Below are 20,607 nucleotides of genomic sequence, written 5' to 3'. Positions count from 1 at the left end.
GGGGTGTCTGGCTTGCTTTTTAGAATTGCATTCCCCACCTTCAAGATATTCCATAAATATTTTAAAATTTATTATACTGTCCAAGCTTGTAAAGTTCACTAATCACCATACTTTTGTAAATGACTAAAGTGTGAACCCCTATTAAATATACAAAATAAATCTAATGGGGATGTTAGCAAAAACACAGGTTTTTTGGTTCCTAAGAGACAAGGTGATTGGCTTTCGAGCACGCGCAATACGTAACGATAGGCTCATCCTCCCCGAATCCTCCAAGCGTCAAGAGTTGTTTCCCCCTGCTGGTCGGAACTGAGTAAGGCAACGCAAGGAGAGAAATTTTCTAGGGGCGTGTCAGCTAGTGGATGACGTAAGAGCGGGCGTCCGGAGAAAGGAGGTTCTGATGCGTCAGTGGCGCGCGCCGTGGGAAAGCTGGCAAGCCGCATGGCTGCAGGTAGTTCAGAGGCTCCGCGGCCGAAGGCGGCCTCTGAGGGGCCGGGGGTGGGACCGGCCGGCGCCCTGCCTTGCCTCGAGCTGCCGACCTACGCTGCCGCTTGCGCCCTGGTGAACAGCCGCTACTCCTGCCTGGTGGCGGGGCCGCACCGAAGGCACATCGCGCTGTCGCCGCGCTACCTTCACAGGAAACGCACGGGTATCCGAGAACAGCTCGACGCCGAGCTCCTGCGCTATTCTGAGAGGTACCAGTCTCTTAGCCTTTCCTCCGCCGAGCGGACAACGCCGTAAAGTAGCCTTCTGCCCTTCGCTTGGGCTCGGGAGGGGCAGCGCGCGGGCGCGCTGATGGCGCAGCAGGAAAGGGGCGAATGGACGAGGTCTCTCCGCCCACCGCGAGCTCAGCCCCGACGCGTTCTAGGGCTGAGCTCCTCCCGGAAAGGCCGTACCTCGCTGGTGAAGATTTGTGTAGGATCCTTTTCATAGGCGTGGAAGAAAACGTAAGGTGACGTGAATTGCGTCGGCGCAGCGGGTGGAGAGCTCGCTGCAGAACCGGAGTGTGGGGGTCTGGGGACCCGAAGGCCCAGTTCTCTGTTTTTCCCTTTGACAATGAAGGTTGGACTGCAGTATTCAGTAGATACTCCCTCATTCTATAGGAAATTGCACGTAAAGCATTAGTACAATCATTTATTTGTAAACCGTGAAGGAGCAGTTTTTGATGGATGTTTTGCCCTGCTGCTTTCCCTGAGTTCTCCTCTTGGATCTGATCAGTGACGAGAGAAATAGTATTTTTATTTTGTTTTGTTTCTAAGAGCAGTTTAGTCTGTCTGGCCTGCCTATTGCTCATAAGGGTGAAAAAACCTGGTGCATTCACATGAATATATTCAAAATAACTTGAAAAAATTTTAAACTACAAGTCTGGGGAGTCAGAGGGACGGGGCAGATGTACATCAATATTCCCTCTAGACTATTCTAGCTCAAAAGCAAGGGGTCAACTTAGGGTGAATGGATTCCCTGGGAACTTGTTACTGCTCTTTGGGAATTAAATGAACTCATGGAAATTGCAGCAATTTCCTATATAAGTTTTTTGGGCAAAGTATTCAAACTCTGACCGCTTTCTCAAGGGATCCTGAACTCTACGCAGGTTAAGAATCAAGCAAATCTAGAATACATAGCTTCCTCCACGCACCAACACACACCTTTGTATACTAGAGACTTTTTGTTTTATGAAAAACAAACAAGACCCCTGTTTCAAGCCGTTTTAAACTCTAATAGAGATACGGTTGGCTTTAGCTCAAGTGGTCACTTCTCCATGAATCACATCTAATAGGGATACAAATATAAGCTAGATAAATGTAATAAAGTGTTAGAATTTGACAGAAATCTAAAATAAGTTAAACCAAGAGAAATTGTAAATTGGATCATAGGACTTTTGAAAACAATTGATAAGAGGAGAGTATTTTCAGATGGTAGCATTCCAGGCAAAAAGAATGGCATAAACAAATGGATAGTAGATGTGAAATAGTATGCTTTGACCAGAGAACTGTAAGTATGGCATAACTGGAGTAAGGTTTGTGTCAGGAGAGGAGGGGAATGGGTCACAGATGAGGTGTGTGTTTGCTTATGTAGGATTAGCACTTATTCTTCTCAATACCCTCCTACTCTAAAACTTGGCACACTTTTGAAATAGTACATATTCATAATCTCTGGAACATAATTAGATATACAGTTTAAGAAAGGCACTTGGTAGCATTAGATGATGGTTTAAGGAGGGTGAGACAGTAGACATGGAGACCAATTAAGAGATTGTTATAATTGTCCAAGAGAAGAATGTAGAGAGGATTGATTTGAGAGATTTAAGGTTTTTACAAGGTGATTATAAAATATGGAAACGTAGGCCACAGTTTGCTATGTTTTATGACTTTTTGTAACCAGTTAATGCCTCCACTTGACGGCTTGGGGAAAGTCACCCAGAGTGGGTCCAGTAGGAGCCATTATACGAAAAAGATGAGGAACTGATTGAATGATAATTTCTGTAACGGCATTGGACAGTGTGGCATGTAGAGCAGGTTCCACTCCACACCCCCTATTACTTGTGGCTTATGTTAAAGACTTCTGTTTATTCAGTGCAAATCAGACACTACACATTAAATTATGCATTACTAAGGAGGGACACAGTATTGGACCTATCAAAAATTGTAATATCAACCATTTATCATGTGTTGTTATTTTTGTTTCTAGATTTGGGGGCCATCCTGTAGAATCAGGACTTGCTTCTTTTGATTAAGAAATGAGGAAAGGGGAGGAATTGAGAATGGCTCTCATTCTAGTGTAAAAATTATCTCAGCAGCTATCCCCTATTTGCACTGTCCACCTTTTTTTTCCCAGTGACAGAATTTTTTTAAAGACATCCCATTTCAGTTTTGGAAAGTCTGCTTAAAGAAAGTAAGTAGTTTTCTAAAATCATGTGACTTCTGACTAAGTTATATCTTTGAGAGGCCATTAAAAAAATCTTCTCTCTTGTATATGACAACTGAGTTATTTGAAAGTGGCAAGTATGTTCCCTTCTAGTAGTTCCAAAGAAGTCTTAAATAACGCAATCTATTGTTCTTTACATATCTCAGGTGAGACTTCCACCCTGCACTGAAACCTACTTAGGATGGTTTTAGGAAAACAAAAGTAAGCAGGGTAGATAGATAGCACTGAGATGTCTGTCTTTGTATCTCTGATGACTTTTTAGTAAATTTCATGCTCTGAATTGCCTTCCAAAGGTTTGATGGGTTTATACAAATCCTTTTGGCTCAGCCTCCCTGGTCGCATTCTCTCTCTAGTCAGCAGTATTTACACCTCCTAAAGCCAGTACCTCTCTCTGGTAAGAAATATTTTGCAGTACTACCTTTACCATCATGAAAACTCTTCACTGTGCTGAAGTGAAACTTAAAGATAATACAACTTATGTACACAATTGCAAAAAATATATATATATGTAGTGCTCTGATACAGTACATTAAACTGTGGTAATTGTCAAGCATGATGACCTGGGAAACCTGAAGTAGTTAGATGTCTCCTGCTCCTTTATTATATTCATTGTGTCAATGACAAATATGGATTCATGCAGGGGTTTTCAGTTGACAGCTCAGATAACACACACAGTGTCTCCAATGGTGAAATGATTTTCTGAAATAATGACAATCTCAGTAAAGTTCCATACAAAACAATCTACTTTGAATTTATTTACAAAAATTTTAACTTACATTAAAACTGTGCAAAGATGACTTTATGTTGATTTTTTTCTTTTAAGTTAGATTCTATGTCCAGCTATTTATAAATAGGTCTGTCCCTTCATTCAGAAGCTCTGTAGAGCTAGGGACATTTCTACCTTGTGCAGGACTGTTCGGTATACGGCAGAATGTCTTCTCTCCCTGGCCTTTGATGACCATGATTAGTACAACAAATTCCCAAATGCCCTGTAGAATATATCCCCCACCAGAAACTCACTCTCTAATCATTGATGAGGGGAAACACTCTTAACTTTGATTTTCTGTCAAATGGCAGAAACTTTTCTTCGCCCCCCTCCTTGCTCTGTAACTCTGTGTTATCTCTGCCCGATACTGTCTTAAATGATGGTTTAGCTCCTGCTTACCAGGAAAGCCATGCAGGCAGAAATTAACAACTCAAAAGAGTGCTTTTCAGAGTAAGTCTCTGAGTTTATAGTTTTCTGAATTTGGTAGTTACAGTTATTGAAGTTTTTTCCAGTGGCTCCTGGCTTTTTTACTTAAACAACAGCGATAAGGGATAAATTCTTCCTTTATTCTACATGAATCATAGAAATTTGAGTTCAAAAAAATGCTCTGTACTCTCAACGGCCTCAGACTCCTGTGTGAAATCCAAACATACATACAGACAAATTCAATAAAATGAGATTGCCAAAAGTAAGCACGTTGTAATATGGAATCGTTCTGCAGGAGTAGAGGGGGAGTGATTCAGCCTTGCCTTGGGGAGTCAGGAAAGTTTTCCTGAACGAGTAGTGATATGGTAATGAAGCCACCAGTACTGCCTCCTTAGTAGTATAATTCCTTAAGAACATAGGTATGACATTTTGAAGTAGTAGTTGCCCCCTTATCTTGACTGTCAAATATGTAAAGTGTCCAGTCAGTTCTTAATAAATGATATAGTTGTATTTCTTAACATTTCCATTTCCTAGCAACAGTTGCATTTTGGGGATTTCTCTCATTAAGTCATTGGCTTCAATCTTCAGGATGTAAGCTTTAACCCTAATACTTCTCTTGCTATATGCCATCCAGTACCAAAATTCAGTAACGGTGAATAATACCCAAATTGCCTTGATTGAGCCATACTCACAGAAGTACGCAAACATTTTTCATGCCAAGTCCTATTTTTTTCTCTCATTCTAGCATAACTGGAATTCAAATGAATAGCAAATAGGGAAGAAGGGTCAACTTGTTGCTCATGCATAATTTTGTTTCTGGGTGCCAATTGTGAATAGTCATTTTTTAACTTGGCCAATATATTGGAACCCTTTGAAAGTGGACTAGTAAAGTTACAGACAAATCATATGCTATCATGTTTTTAGCATGGGTGGTGATATTTAGGAGATGTATTACTTTTTAGATTCAGAATAGCTAATCAGTACTACAATGGCCTCATTTAAAAGAGAAAAAGATAATTTTTCTTCTTTCTTTATAGCCTTTTAGGTGTCCCCATTGCATATGATAATATCAAAGTAGTAGGCGAACTGGGAGATATTTATGATGATCAAGGACACATTCATCTTAACATTGAAGCGGATTTTGTTATTTTCTGCCCTGAACCAGGACAAAAGCTTATGGTATGTATATCTTTTTATCTAGCTTTCCTTTTAAAGTTATATAATTATGTACTTTGGAAAAATTTTAAGAGCCAGTACACCTTAGGATTCAAATAGGTTGGTATTGTAGGTAACTAAAAATTACTTTAAAATGAAAATGAAAATTATTTTCCATCAGTTCAGTCTAGGTGAATTTTTAAATTGTGTCCCATCCAATTTATTCTTTTCTCTGTTTAGCACCAGGATGGTCTTAAGGGGTAAATAGTCAATTTTTATTATTTTATAATTTCTCAATTATACACAACACAGTTTCTTTATAAAAGATTCAAACAGTATAGCAGTATTATAAAACAGTAGTTGCAAATTCAAATGGTTGCAGGACCAGGCAGATAATGAAAATGAATGAAGGATGGGGCAGGGTATCCAAACTATGACAGAAATGAAGGACCTGTGAGAAGGGTCTTTCGGTTTTTCAAGAGAAGCTGGGAATGCAGAAATTGATCTGAAATCTAGTAAAGCCTATCCTTTTATCTTCCTCACTTGCCCCTCTTCCAGCAGCAGTTCTGTATGTGTGTGTGTATGCTTATATGTGTATATGTAGTTTTATGTACATGTATATATTTTGTTCTTTAAAAAAGAAAATTTTTTATAGGAATTACTTAACCTAATAGATAAGAACTGTTAAGTGACCATTGATACTGTTAATAAAAATATAGGTCAAATTTCGCTATGACAAAATATACAAGGCATTCCTAATTTAAAAATTTTTTCAATATTAGTTACATTGGTAGAAATAGTATCCGTGGCCTGCCAAACTGTGATCCTTCAACCAGCTTCCATACTGTTAAGTTGGCAATAGATTTGTATTTTAAAATCCCCAAACTTAGCTGTCAATGTGCTTTGTGTAAATTATCATAAATGTAAATATATGCATGGAAATAAGTTGTATAAAAAGTATGAAATAAAAAGTAAAACTATCCTTTTTGCTCTGTCCTCTACAACATGATCTGGTCCTCAAATACACTTGACCAGTTTTCCCTATTGTGTGTTTGTTTTTAATAATATGAGATATAATTTATGTACAATAACAATTTATATATAATAAAATCATGCACAGACCATAGCATGCAGTTAAGTAAATTTTGACAAGTGCATATACCATTCTGTTTCCTTAGAAATGACCCTCATGCCCTTTCCTGGTCAGTCCCCTCTATCTTACATAAAACCATTATTCTGATTTTATTTATCATAGATTAGTTTTGCTTGTTCTTAATTCTCTAGTAATAGAATTTTTCATTATATACTTTTAAAATCTGGCCTCTTGCATAACATGATTTTGAGTTTTATCTCTGCTGTTGGCATGTATTGGTAGTTTGGTGGTTTGTTCCTTTTTATTACTCATGGTATTTTGTTATAATAATACATCACAATTTGATTATCCATTTTCACTGATGGACATTTGAGTTGTTTCCATTCTGGAGCTATTAAGGATAAGGCTGTTGTGAACATATGTTTTCCTTTCTCCTAGGTGAAAAACTAGAAGCAGTATTGCTAGGTCACAGAAAAGATGGATGTTTAACTTTATGAAAAACTAGTTGGGCTAATTTCCCATTCAGCTCTTCCAGTTGCCTTGCATCCTTGTCTACATTGGTGTTGTCAGTCTTCTAATCATACTGGTGGGCATATAGTAGTTTCTCATTGTGGTTTTAATTTGCGTTTTCTTCATGAGGTCCTTTTCAAGTGTTTCAATGGGAAGGGTCTGTTGAGTACTTTGCCCACTTTAGTGGGGTTTTGCATTGTTACTATTGAGGTGTAGTAGTTCTTTTTATAGTTTTTAAATCTTTTTTTCAAATAAATGTATTGTGAATTTTTTCAATGTAGCTTATCTATTAGCTTTTAATGGTATAATTTGCTAAACAGAAGCTTTTGATTTTGATGAGGTCCAATTTATCATGTTATACTTTTGTGGTTATTAATTTCTAGACCCTATGTAAGACCCCTGCCTACCCCTAGGTTGTGAACATACTCTTCAGTAAGCTTCTAGGATTTTTGTAGTTTTTAGATTTTTCATTTAGGTCTATGACCATTCTGAATTTTTGTGAGCAATGTGAGGTAGGCCCTTGAGATCCATTTTCTTTTCTGTATAGCTTTTCCAGTTGTTCCAGACTCATATATTGAAAAGGCTTTCCTTTTCCCATTGAATATTTTGATATATATAGGCTTTATTTTTTTTTATATAGTTTTAGATTTATAGAAAAATTGAGTGAAGAGCAATTGAATAACCTCTCCTCACCCCTCCACCCCAAAACACACACAAATATACTGCTTTTCCTATTGTCATCTTGAATTAGTGTGGTACATTTGTTGCAATTGTTGAGTTGCAATGGTTGAGTCCATATTGATACATGATTATTAAATAAAATCTAGTTTACATTAGAGTTCACTTTGTTTTATACATTATGTGGGTTTTGACAAAGGTATAATGAATGGCATGTATCCACCATTACAGTATCCTGTAGAATAATTGGTCACTGCTCTAAAAATACTCTGTGCTCTACCTATTCATCCTTCCCTCCCTTCCCTCTAAAACTCCCCAACAACTACAGATCTTTTTATTGTCACCATAGTTTTGCCTTTTCCAGAATGTCATAGCTGGAATCTTACTGTATATAGCCTTCGCAGACTAGCTTCTTTAACTTAGCAGTATTATTTAAGGTTCCTTCAAGTCTTTTCATGGCTTAATAGCTCATAGCTCTTTAGTGCTGAATAATATTCCATTGTATACATGTACCATGGTTTATCTAGACCATCCAGAAGGTACCACTGGGGATGCCAGATCCTGATAATGACAGACAAGAAAGTTAATTTTTGTCACACATACCTAGGGAGATGCTGACATTAAACAGCATTGCATATATGTTAATATTACCTATAGTTCTAAAATTTTAAATGTGACTTTTAAAAAAAGTTTCATTCGTATGCCTTATATATGTTGATTCCTAGGGGAACAATAGAAAACTATTTTGGAAGATTTCATTTTAAACTTGAAATGATATAGCACATTAGTTTTAAAGCCTCTAATAGTGTTTTGTGATTTAGTCAAAATAACCATGCTCAAGATTTACATATACAAGGTAGGCTGCCCTCTAATAATGCTGTTTAATTGTTGAAGAATGCTCTTTAAGCTTTAAATTCAGACCACTTATAGAAATATAATGTGGATACTAGTTATAAAAAGCATATGCTTCCTGCTTTGAGGTATTTTAACATGTAGGTCATGTTAGAAAGTATTTTCTGCTTGGTGTCAATGTGGTTATTGAATAATCTCCTCACCTGCAGTAGGAGGTAGGGTGTATTTGTGGGGTAGGAGGAGGTCCAGTTAGGAAATTGATATGCACTTACTTATCTGATAAAGTTTGAGCTTTCCAAAATCTCTACAATGCTCCAAAATGATGTTTAGTATAACATGTGGTAAGTTTTAAATGAAACAAACTTTTCCATATTAAATTATACCATTATATTGATGTTTTCTCTTTGAAGATCAGTTTGAAGTTTGTACGGTTAGATTCACCTTTTAACTCTTTGGATCTCTTCTGATGCTATACTTCTTCTCCCCAGGGTACAGTTAATAAAGTGTCTTCCAGCCACATTGGCTGTTTAGTACATGGGTGTTTCAATGCCTCCATCCCTAAACCTGAGCAGATGCCAGCTGAGCAGTGGCAGACCCTGGAGATAAACATGGGTGATGAACTAGAATTTGAAGTATTTCGTTTAGACTCAGATGCTGCTGGAGTTTTCTGCATTCGGGGAAAACTAAATGTTACTAGGTCAGTTCTTAATCACATTAAATCATTTTGATACTTGTTTAATTCTGAATTTAGAGATCATAGCCCCATTTTAAAAAAATTAATTTTGTTTATAAGAATATTCATGCTTTCAAATCATAATATCAGTATAAATTGGAATCTTAAGTGCTATGACATAAGTGCATTGAATATTCCAAAGCTCTGCATCTAGCTAACGTCTATATTTAATAACTCAATTTTGCTAAGTATATTCTGTGTTTTTGTTAATTTTTTAAAAAGTTGATCCCTGAGCTTGAAACTACCAAAAGCTAAATCATGTCTATTAGCCTGCTTTTATTTTTACACAGTTGAAGAGAAAATAATTTGGTTATTGTCATTATGTCAAGTAGGTAATTTCTGTATGTTTCTGTATTAAATTATTAGAAGAATTCCTCTAATCTGGAGCTCGATTCCATGAGAGGCAAGTTTAATGGGAAGAAAAATACCTCATGGAATACTGCTAGTGTTAACTGTTTTCCAGATTGTGCCTTGATAAATAACAAGAGTATGGGTTAAAGTTCTAGAGCAGCTGCCCAGTAGAACTTCCTGTGATGATAGAAATGTGCTGTGTTTGGGCAATACAATAGCCTAATGTGATGAGTGTGACCGAGGAATGGAATTTTTAAAGTCATCTCACCAAAATTACTTAATTTAAATAATTACATATGGCTAGTGCTTCTGTATATATAGGACTGTACAGTTCTAGAGAAAATGCTTCGTTGGTCCTTGTTTTTATTTTAGTGATAGGAAATAATTCATACCTTTGAAGTAATGCTACTTCAGCATAGGCTAAGAACAATGAACTATTATTTGAAACAAGGATTGAGACAGTAGACTGGAGACTCCATTACTTTGATAGATACCAGAAGTATATTTTCTGTCAAAAGGCAGTGGTTTGGCTAAGAGGCTTGGATATTGTGATATTTAATGTTCAGTGACCAAATTTTTCTTAACCAAATAAAAATCTAGAAGACATGTTTTCACGAAATTTTTGTGTCATTTTTGTGTGTACTGAGAGAAGCACTTTAGAAACAAAAATTTTAACATTTCCAAGACATTTCATGGGCAGAGGATAATAGGATAGAATATTTGAAATTTGTGCCATCATTAAGTTTCTGGTACTACTGTCATTTAGAAACATCTAGCATGTTGGGATATACTTGATCTCACTTTGTTCTTTCATTTTTGCTTATTGCTCTGTAAATTTTTTAAACTGTTAATTTACAGTGTACAAACCAAGTGTTCTGTAGCTGCTGAAGAAGTAACGGAAACTGGTACCGAAGAAGCTGTTGGAAAACCTCCAAAGAAGAAAAAGAAGAAGAAAGCCCCAGAGCCATGTGAAGCGGAAGGTGGTAGCACAGGTCTAGCCGGTGTTTCAGATGTCACCGTGAAGGAAGAATCAGATCTGCAGAGTAATGATCATGTGAACGGCCTCTGGGGGGAGGAGGAGCCGAGGAAGAAGAGGAAGAAGAAGAAGAAGCAGGACGAGCAGGATCCTGTTTTCCATGGCAGTGACTCCAGTGGCTACCAGAGTGACCATAAAAAGAAAAGAAGGCACAGTGAGGAGGCTGAACTTACCCCCCTGGTGGAACACTCCCATAAAAAGAAAAGGGAAAAGTAATTTTCTTCAGTGCATTTTAAATATGGTTCCATTTTTAAAAGATTGATTTACATACAACAGATGAATAAATGTTTGAATGCTATGAAAAGCTTATACTTTTTAGTAGTTTGCAAAACAGGAAACATTGATAGGGAGTTGAGTCTTTGGTGCTAAAATTATAAAACTGGTAATCTGGGAAATACCAATATTATTAAAGTGCAATTTTATTGTATACAGAATAAAGTAGGAGCTGATTTCACTCTCAACTCTAATAGTCTTCCAACTTTTACATTGTAAATAAAATTATTTCTACAGTGTCAAGACTAACAAAAGGACTTATAGTGTTACTTTTATCATTAAAAAAGGAGTTTGAGCTAGGGTTTTTTTTTTTAATAAATAGCTTTCACCTTTAGTCATAATATTACATGCCATTTGAAACTGCTTTTTTTAAAATTCAAGGCATTTGCCTGCTTTAGATATTCCTTTATCATGGGTACTACAGTATTGCTGTGGTTTACCTTAGAAAAAGGAGCTTCTGAAGTTGCCAAAGATCATCACAACTGTGTCGCTACTGACCGGGTGGCAGGAAACCATCCTCACTGTTCTCCTGGGTGAGTTGGTGGAGAGGGCATTCGCATGTCCATATCTGTTCATTTGTGCCTCAACCGTTATGCTTTTGTTGTGTTGGAGGAGTCGTTTGATGAAGACAGGGTAAATACGAGTTTGACTAGTGGGGAATTCTTCAATTGCTTTTTAATAATTGGATTAGGTCACTAGAAATTACTCTGAAAACAGCTGTTCACTGCTGTCACTGAGAAAATGTGCACTATGTCTTAACTAATGGAAAGCACTGATAACAGAAATGACAAGCTGGTTTAGGCTGCTAGTCAAGGCATGGTCATATTTATTCATTTAACATGTATTTGACCATCTGCTACATGTAATATAATACATTCTACTAAGGTCCAGGGACATAGTAGCAAACAAAGTAGATGTACTTACTTCCCTCATGGAGTCTCATAGGAGAAACAGATGCATACAAATACAATGTAAGTAAGAACATACAGAAAATTAGTCATTGTGATATATCCTACAAAGAAGAAGAAAATTGTCCACTCACTGTTAGTTGTGTTACTGTCTGTAAAACATGTGAATGACTGAACTCCACATGACAGTGATTTATCCAGTATCAGACATACTACTGGTCTCACATTGCTCAATTTTTTAAAATTACAGATCTGCTAGTAATGTATTTTGATCCAAATCTATAAAACTACAATCTAGACTTTGTAGAGTGACAGACATTCACAATGTTTATCTACAAGTAGGTTGCCAGATGGTGGAAAGATGCAGGCCAATGTCTTGCCATATAGCTTCGTTTGATGTTGGGTTTTGAGCCCTTGAAATGTGGCTAGTCAAAATTGAGATGTGCTGTCAGTATAAAATACACAACAGATTTTGAAAATGTGCCAAGAATGTAAAATAATTCAATTTTGTATATTGGCATAATTATTTTTTGGAATTATGGGTTAAATAAAATGTTAAAATGTAGGGTTTTTTCAATTTGTTTTTTACTAAAAGATTAAAAACTTCAATAAGGTTCACATTTTTCTTTTGGACAGCACTGATTTAAAGGAAGGATGAGTCAAAAAAGGTATAAAGCAAGCTAGATTATATTCTTAGGGATTAAGTTAGTGGTAGTCCCAGGAAATGTTTCATAAATGCTTCCTTAAACATTTTAAGTTTGAATACATAATTGTGATTATGTCTGACTTTTATATATAGGAAATCAGTTTACGTGAAATATTTCTAAATCCCCCCTCATAAATGCCAAGGAAGCTGGCAACTTTATGTTATTAATGAAAAATACATTGTGGCTTCACAAAAGAGGCAAATTCCCATGTTATTTGTATTTTGCTTAACTTGGTACTTTTGTCATCAGGTTGTATTACAAATTAATTTGCACTTTTTTAGGAAAACATGCTAAACTTGAAACTAGATTTACTCATGCTTTTTCACAATGTGAGTAGCTTTGAAAAGGCATATATAGTTACTTGCTTTGCCTAGAATACAGTGACTATTTTTTTTTTATCTGATACAAAGTTCTGATGATGCCCTCTGTGTAATTCTTCAAAATATTTGTCACATGCTATGTTAACCAAGGTGCTATCTTTTCTCACAATTTGCTTTATTAAAATCCTTTGGCCTAGACTAGACCCCTTTATCCTCTCCAATTCCTATTATTCACCAACTTTGTAAGACATCTCATTAGTCATTGGAAACAGATGATGTAAACAGTAATTTACATTTATTTGATTATTAGTGAGCTTGGAACACTTGTAAGTTTACTGTCTGTGCATTTGTTTTCTTGTGAATTGCTCTTCATGTCCTTTTATTGTTCTCATAGGATGTTTTTCTGTTTATTCTTTTTAACAGCTCTCTGAATACTAAGGATTATGAATTTTTCTATTCATGTTCTATTTTTTAAATCTGTTATATTTTTGTCATTTGCATTTCACAAATGTTTATTTTACATTATTACCTATTTTGAGTTTATCTCAGTGTTTTCATAAAGGCACTTCCATCCTAACATTGTAAAATACTCATACTTTCTTCCAGTATTTCTACTTTTACTTTTTTATGTTTAAAATTTTAGCCCATCTGGAATTAGAATATGGTTTGATACAGGAATTAATTTTTTTCTCCAATTGATGTTCATATGTTCCCAAACTATTTTCTAATTAATCCACACTTTCTCTGTAGATATGAAGACCTATATTAGTTTACACTACATTCCACAGACTTTAAATAAGTGGTCCTGTTTCTCTTTTGATGTACTTATGGATTCTGGTACAGAACCACACTGTTTAGAATGTGGTAGGCAGAATTCTTAGATGGCCCTTGCGATTTTCCACCCTCCTAATCATAACTGGAGATGATGAATTTTATTCCACTGGTTATTATTATGTTATCTTACATTATACTTATTATATTATAATATATAATACAGCACAGTTGGCTTTAAGAAAGAGATGATCTGGGTGGCCTTAACCTGAAATCACATGAGCCCCTTACAATCAGTTTTCTCCAGCTGGTGGCAGAATTGAAATTTGCAGCTTGAGAAGGATTTGTTGGAAGGGAGAGTCTCCCTTAGTGAAGATGAAGGGACAATGTGGCAAAGGTCTGAGCAGCTGAGAGCTACCCCTGGCCAAAAGCCAGCAGGAAAACAAGGACCTCAGTCCTACATCCATAAGGAATTGAATTATGCCCATGATACTGGAAGATTTTCCTCCAAATTCTTAAGATGAGAATTCAGGCAACTAATACCCTGATCTCAGTCTTAGAAAATCCTGAGCAGATAACCCACCCACACCTGCTGGACTTCTAACTTAGAGAACTGTAAATTGAGTGGATATTCTTTGAGACCAGTAAGTTTGTGGTAATTTGTTAAATAGCCATAGGAAAGTAATATGCATAGTTTTGGAGTAAAACTTGATAGTGGTTAAAATATATTATTATGTATTTTTAAAATTGTATTAGTTCTATCAGCAGACTTCTCAACAGAGACTACAGGCCAGAAGGGAATGGCATGATATATTTAATGTACTGAAACAGAAGCACATTCAACCAAGAACCCTCTACCCAGTAAGATTATCATTTAAATTTGAAGCAGGTATTAAACAATTTCCAGATAAACAAAAGTTGAAGGAATTTGCCACCACCAGCCTTAAACGGACTGCTGTAGATGGAAATGACCTTAAAATTAAATAGCTTTCACCAATGACAATAAACCCACAGTAAAGGTAGTAAACCAACCAATTATCAAGCAAGTATGAAATTAAACCAAAAAAAGCAAAATCAGCTATATACAAAATCAATGAAGGGATACACAAAAAAGTGCAGATTATGACATCTATCTAATATGAAAAATGTGGAGAAGAAGGAGAAAAAATGTACCTTTAGATTGTGTTTGAAATAAGAGTAATCAGCAATTTAAGATAGACTGTTATATAGTAAGGAAGCTGCCTTTGAACCTTTGGTAATGACAAAATTAAAGCCTACAATAATAAACCCACACACAAATAAATAAATTCTATTACAACACTAAAGGAAACCAATAACAAGAGAAGAGTAGAAGAAAGGAACAGAGAGGAGCTATAAAAAACAGCCAGAGAGGGGGCGGAACCAAGATGGCGGCGTGAGTAGGACAGTGGGAATCTTCTCCCAAAAACACAGATATTTTTGAAAATACAACAATACAACTAGCCCTAAAAGAGAGACCAGAAGACACAGGATAACAGCCAGACTACATCCACACCTGCGAGAACCCAGCGCCTGGTTAAAAGGGTAAGATACAAGCCGCAGCCCGGCGGGACCCGAGGCCCCTCACCCCAGCTCCCAGCGGGAGGAGAGGAGTTGGAGCAGGGAGGGAGAGGGAGCTCAGGACTACTAAACACCCAGCCCTAGCCATCCACACCAGAGTGCAGACACAGTGCATGCGTGGGGTGCTGGAAACTAGGGAAGCAGGACAGTAAGACCCGTGAGCGGGTTCTGCAGCCGGCACCCCTGGGACAAAGAAAAGTGAGTGCTTTTTGAAAGTCTTAAAGGGACAGGGACCGCACAGCCGGACGGAAGCATCCCGGGTCACAGTCAAGCAGCTGGAAATTCCAGGGAACTCCGGGTGCACTAACCCCCTAGGCAACAGCTCTGAGACATGGAGGTAAACAGCCAAACAGCCCGCTGTCCATTAACCTTCCGGGGCCCCGCCATAGAGCAGCGGCCTGAGGCTGGCCACGCCCACAGCAAGGGAGCTTCCTCCATACCAGCCGGGCAAGATCCAGAGACCCAGTCTACACGCAATTGCCCAACACAAGCCACTAGGGGTCGCAGTTGTCCCAGTAAAGAAAGACCAGGAGCAAGTGGAAAGAATCTTGGCTCTCCCAGCGGACAGATGAGTCAATAGCATACCACTGCACCTATCAACATGAAAAGGCAAAAAAATTTGATCCAGACAAGACTAACCCAGACATCTTTGACAACTTCGACATCTTCCCCTGAGAAGGAACCTGGGGAGATAGATTTAACCAATCTTCCTGAAAAAGAATTCAAAACAAAAGTCATAACTATGCTGATGGACTTGCAGAGAAATATGCAAGAACTAAGGAGGGAGAATACAGAAATAAAACAATCTCTGGAAGGACTTCAAAGCAGAATGGACTAGATGCAAGAGACCATTAATGGTCTAGAAAACAGAGAACAGGAACACAGAGAAGCTGATGCAGAGAGACATAAAAGGATCTCCAGGAATGAAAGAATATTAAGAGAACTGTGTGACCAATCGAAACGGAACGATATCCACATTATAGGGGTACCAGAAGAAGAAGAGAGAGAAAAAGGGATAGAAAGTGTCTTTGAAGAAATAATTGCTGAAAACTTCCCCAAACTAGGGGAGGAAATGGCCTCTCAGACCACAGAGGTACACAGAACTCCCATGACAAGGGATCCAAGGAGGGCGACACCAAGACACATAATAATTAAAATGGCAAAGATCAAAGACAAGGACAGAGTATTAAAGGCAGCCAGAGAGAAAAAAAAGGTCACCTACAAAGGAAAACCCATCAGGCTATCATCAGACTTCTCAACAGAAACCCTACAGGCCAGAAGAGAATGACATGATATATTTAATGCAATGAAACAGAAGGGCCTCGAACCAAGAATACTATATCCAGCACGACTATCATTTAAATATGAAGGAGGGATTAAACAATTCCCAGACAAGCAAAAGTTGAGGGAATTTGCCTCCCACAAACCACCTCTACAGGGCATCTTACAGGGACTGCTCTAGATGGGAGCACTCCTAAAAAGAGCACAGAACAAAACACCCAACATATGAAGAAGGGAGGAGGAGGAATTAGAAGGGAGAGAAATAAAGAATCATCAGACTGTGTTTATAATAGCTCAATAAGCGAGTTAAGTTAGACAGTAAGATAGTAAGGAAGCTAACCTTGAACCTCTGGTAACCACAAACTTAAAGCCTGCAATGGCAATAAGTACATACCTTTCAGTAATCACCCTAAATGTAAATGGACTGAATACACCAATCAAAAGACACAGAGTAATAGAATGGATAAAAAAGCAAGACCCATCCATATGCTGCTTACAAGAGACTCAACTCAAACCCAAAGACATGCACAGACTTAAAGTCAAGGGATGGAAAAAGATATCATGCAAACAATAGAAAAAGCAGGTGTTGCAATACTAGTATCAGACAAAATAGACTTCAAAATAAAGAAGGTAACAAAAGATAAGAAGGACATTACATAATGATAAAGGGCTCAGTCCAACAAGAGGATATAACCATTATAAATATATATGCACCCAATACAGGAGCACCAACATAAGTGAAACAAATACTAACAGAATTAATGGAGGGAATAGAATGCAATGCATTCATTTTGGGAGACTTCAACACACCACTCACTCCAAAGGACAGATCCACCAGACAGAAAATAAGTAAGTCACAGAGGCACTGAACAACACACCAGAACAGATGGACATAATAGACATCTATAGAACTCTACATCCAAAAGCAACAGGATACACATTCTTCTCAAGTGCACATGGAACATTCTCCAGAATAGACTACATACTAGGCCACAAAAAGAGCCTCAGTAAATTCCAAAAGGTTGAAATCCTACCAACCAACTTTTCAGACCACAAAGGCGTAAAACTAGAAATAAATTGTACAAAGAAAGCAAAAAGGCTCACAAACACATGGAGGCTTAACAACATGCTCCTAAATAATCAATGGATCAATGACCAAATTAAAATGGAGATCCAGCAATATATGGAAATAAATGACAACAACAACACAAAGCCCCAACTACTGTGGGACACAGCGAAAGCAGTCTTAAGAGGAAAGTATATAGCAATCCAAGCATATTTAAAGAAGGAAAAACAATCCCAAATGAATGGTCTAATGTCACAATTATCGAAATTGGAAAAAGAAGAACAAATGAGGCCTAAGGTTAGCAGAAGGAGGGACATAATAAAGATCAGAGAAGAAATAAATAAAATTGAGAAGAATAAAACAATAGCAAAAATCAATGAAACCAAGAGCTGGTTCTTCGAGAAAATGAACAAAATACATAAGCCTTTAGGCAGACTTATTAAGAGGATAACAGAGTCAACACACATCAACAAAAACAGAAACGAGAAAGGAAAAATCACGACGGACCCCACAGAAATACAAAGAATTATTAGAGAATACTATGAAAACCTATATGCTAACAAGCTGGGAAACCTAGGAGAAATGGAAAACTTCCTAGAAAAATGCAACCTTCCAAGACTGACCCAGAAAGAAACAGAAAATCTAAACAGACCAATTACCAGCAATGAAATTGAAGCGGTAATCAAAAAACTACCAAAGAACAAAACCCCCGGGCCAGATGGATTTACCTCGGAATTTTATCAGACATACAGGGAAGACATAATACCCATTCTCCTTAAAGTTTTCCAAGAAATAGAAGAGGAGGGGATACTCCCAAACTCATTCTATGAAGCTAACATCACCCTAATACCAAAACCAGGCAAAGACACCACCAAAAAAGAAAACTACAGACCAATATCCCTGATGAACGTAGATGCAAAAATACTCAACAAAATATTAGCAAACCGAATTAAAAAATACGTCAAAAGGATCATACACCATGACCAAGTGGGATTCATCCCAGGGATGCAAGGATGGTACAACATTCGAAAGTCCATCAGCATCATCCACCACATCAACAAAAAGAAGGACAAAAACCACATGATCATCTCCATAGGTGCTGAAAAAGCATTTGACAAAGTTCAACATCCATTCATGATAAAAACTCTCAGCAAAATGGGAATAGAGGGCAAGTACCTCAACATAATAAAGGCCATCTATGATAAACCCACAGCCAACATTATATTGAACAGCAAGAAGCTGAAAGCATTTCCTCTGAGATCGGGAACTAGACAGGGATGCCCACTCTCTCCACTGTTATTTAACATAGTACTGGAGGTCCTAGCCACGGCAATCAGACAAAACAAAGAAATACAAGGAATCCAGATTGGTAAAGAAGAAGTTTAACTGTCACTATTTGCAGATGACATGATACTGTACATAAAAAACCCTAAAGACTCCACCCCAAAACTACTAGAGCTAATATCTGAAGTCAGCAAAGTTGCAGGATACAAAATTAACACACAGAAATCTGTGGCTTTCCTATACACTAACAATAAATTCATACAAAGAGAAATCAGGAAGACAATTCCATTCACAATAGCATCAAAAAGAATAAAATACCTAGGTATAAACCTAACCAAGGAAGTGAAAGACCTATACCCTGAAAACTATAAGACACTCTTAAGAGAAATTAAAGAGGTCACTAACAAATGGAAACATCCCATGCTCCTGGCTAGGAAGAATTAATATTGTCAAAATGGCCATCCTGCCCAAAGCAATACACAGATTCTATGCAATCCCTATCAAATTACCAATAGCATTCTTCAATGAACTGGAACAAATAGTTCAAAAATTCATATGGAAACACCAAAGACCCCGAATAGCTAAAGCAATCCTGAGAGGGAAGAATAAAGTTGGGGGGATCTCCTCCTCAACTTCAAGCTCTACTACAAAGCCACAGTATTCAAGACAATTTGGTACTGGCATAAGAACAGAGCCACAGACCAATGGAACAGAATAGAGACTCCAAACATTAACCCAAACATATATGGTCAATTAATATTCGATAAAGGGGACATGGACATACAGTGGGGAAATGACAGTCTCTTCAACAGATGGTGCTGGCAAAACTGGACAGCTACATGTAAGAGAATGAAACTGGATCACTGTCTAACCCCATACACAAAAGTAAATTCGAAATGGATCAAAGACTTGAATGTAAGTCATGAAACCATAAAACTCTTAGAAAAAAACATAGGCAAAAATCTCTTAGACATAAACATGAGTGACTTCTTGAAAATATCTCCCCGGGCAAGAGAAACAAAAGCAAAAATGAACAAAGGGGACTATATCAAGCTGAAAAGCTTCTGTACAGCAAAGGACACCATCAATAGAACAAAAAGGTATCCTACAGTATGGGAGAATATATTCATAAATGACAGATCCGATAAAGGGTTGACATCCAAAATATATAAAGAGCTCACACACCTCAACAAACAAAAAGCAAATAATCCAATTAAAAAATGGGCAGAGGAGCTGAATAGACAGTACTCTAAAGAAGAAATTCAGATGGCCAACAGACACATGAAAAGATGCTCCACATCGCTTGTCATCAGAGAAATGCAAATTAAAAGCACAATGAGATACCATCTCACACCAGTAAGGATGGCTACCATCCAAAAGATAGACAACAACAAATGTTGGCGAGGTTGTGGAGAAAGGGGAACCATCCTACACTGCTGATGGGAATGTAAATTAGTTCAACTATTGTGGAAAGCAGTATGGAGGTTCCTCAAAAATGCTCAAAATAGAAATACCATTCGACCCAGGAATTCCACTTCTAGGAATTTACCCCAAGAATGCAGCACTCCGGTTTGAGAAAGACAGATGTACCCCTATGTTTATCGCTGCACTATTTACAATAGCCAAGATATGGAAGCAACCTAAATGTCCATCAGTAGATGAATGGATCAAGATGCACATATACACAATGGAATAGTACTCAGCCATAAGAAAAAAACAGATCCTACCATTCGCAACAACATGGATGGAGCTAGAGGGTATTATGCTCAGTGAAATAAGCCAGGTGGAGAAAGACAAATACCAAATGATTTCACTCATATGTGGAGTATAAGAACAAAAGAAAACTGAAGGAACAAAACAGCGGCAGAAACACAGA

General features: G+C 37.4%; 1 protein-coding gene across 1 annotated transcript; it reads left to right on the top strand.

Moving 5' to 3' along the window:
- The first annotated feature begins 263 nt into the window (after nucleotides 1–263).
- On the top strand, nucleotides 264–12,928 carry POLR1F (RNA polymerase I subunit F). The gene is given in 5 exon segments (XM_036877230.2): nucleotides 264–692; nucleotides 5,152–5,293; nucleotides 8,891–9,099; nucleotides 10,345–10,717; nucleotides 10,719–12,928. Coding segments are annotated over 5 exon segments (1,044 nt in total). The 5' UTR covers nucleotides 264–438; the 3' UTR covers nucleotides 10,785–12,928.
- The last annotated feature ends 7,679 nt before the right edge of the window (nucleotides 12,929–20,607 follow it).

Source organism: Manis pentadactyla, chromosome 7 (assembly GCF_030020395.1).
Source record: "Manis pentadactyla isolate mManPen7 chromosome 7, mManPen7.hap1, whole genome shotgun sequence".
In the NCBI taxonomy this organism is placed as follows: domain Eukaryota; kingdom Metazoa; phylum Chordata; class Mammalia; order Pholidota; family Manidae; genus Manis; species Manis pentadactyla.
The sequence above is the reverse complement of the archived record's forward strand: the minus strand, read 5'-3'. Positions and strand labels throughout refer to the sequence as shown.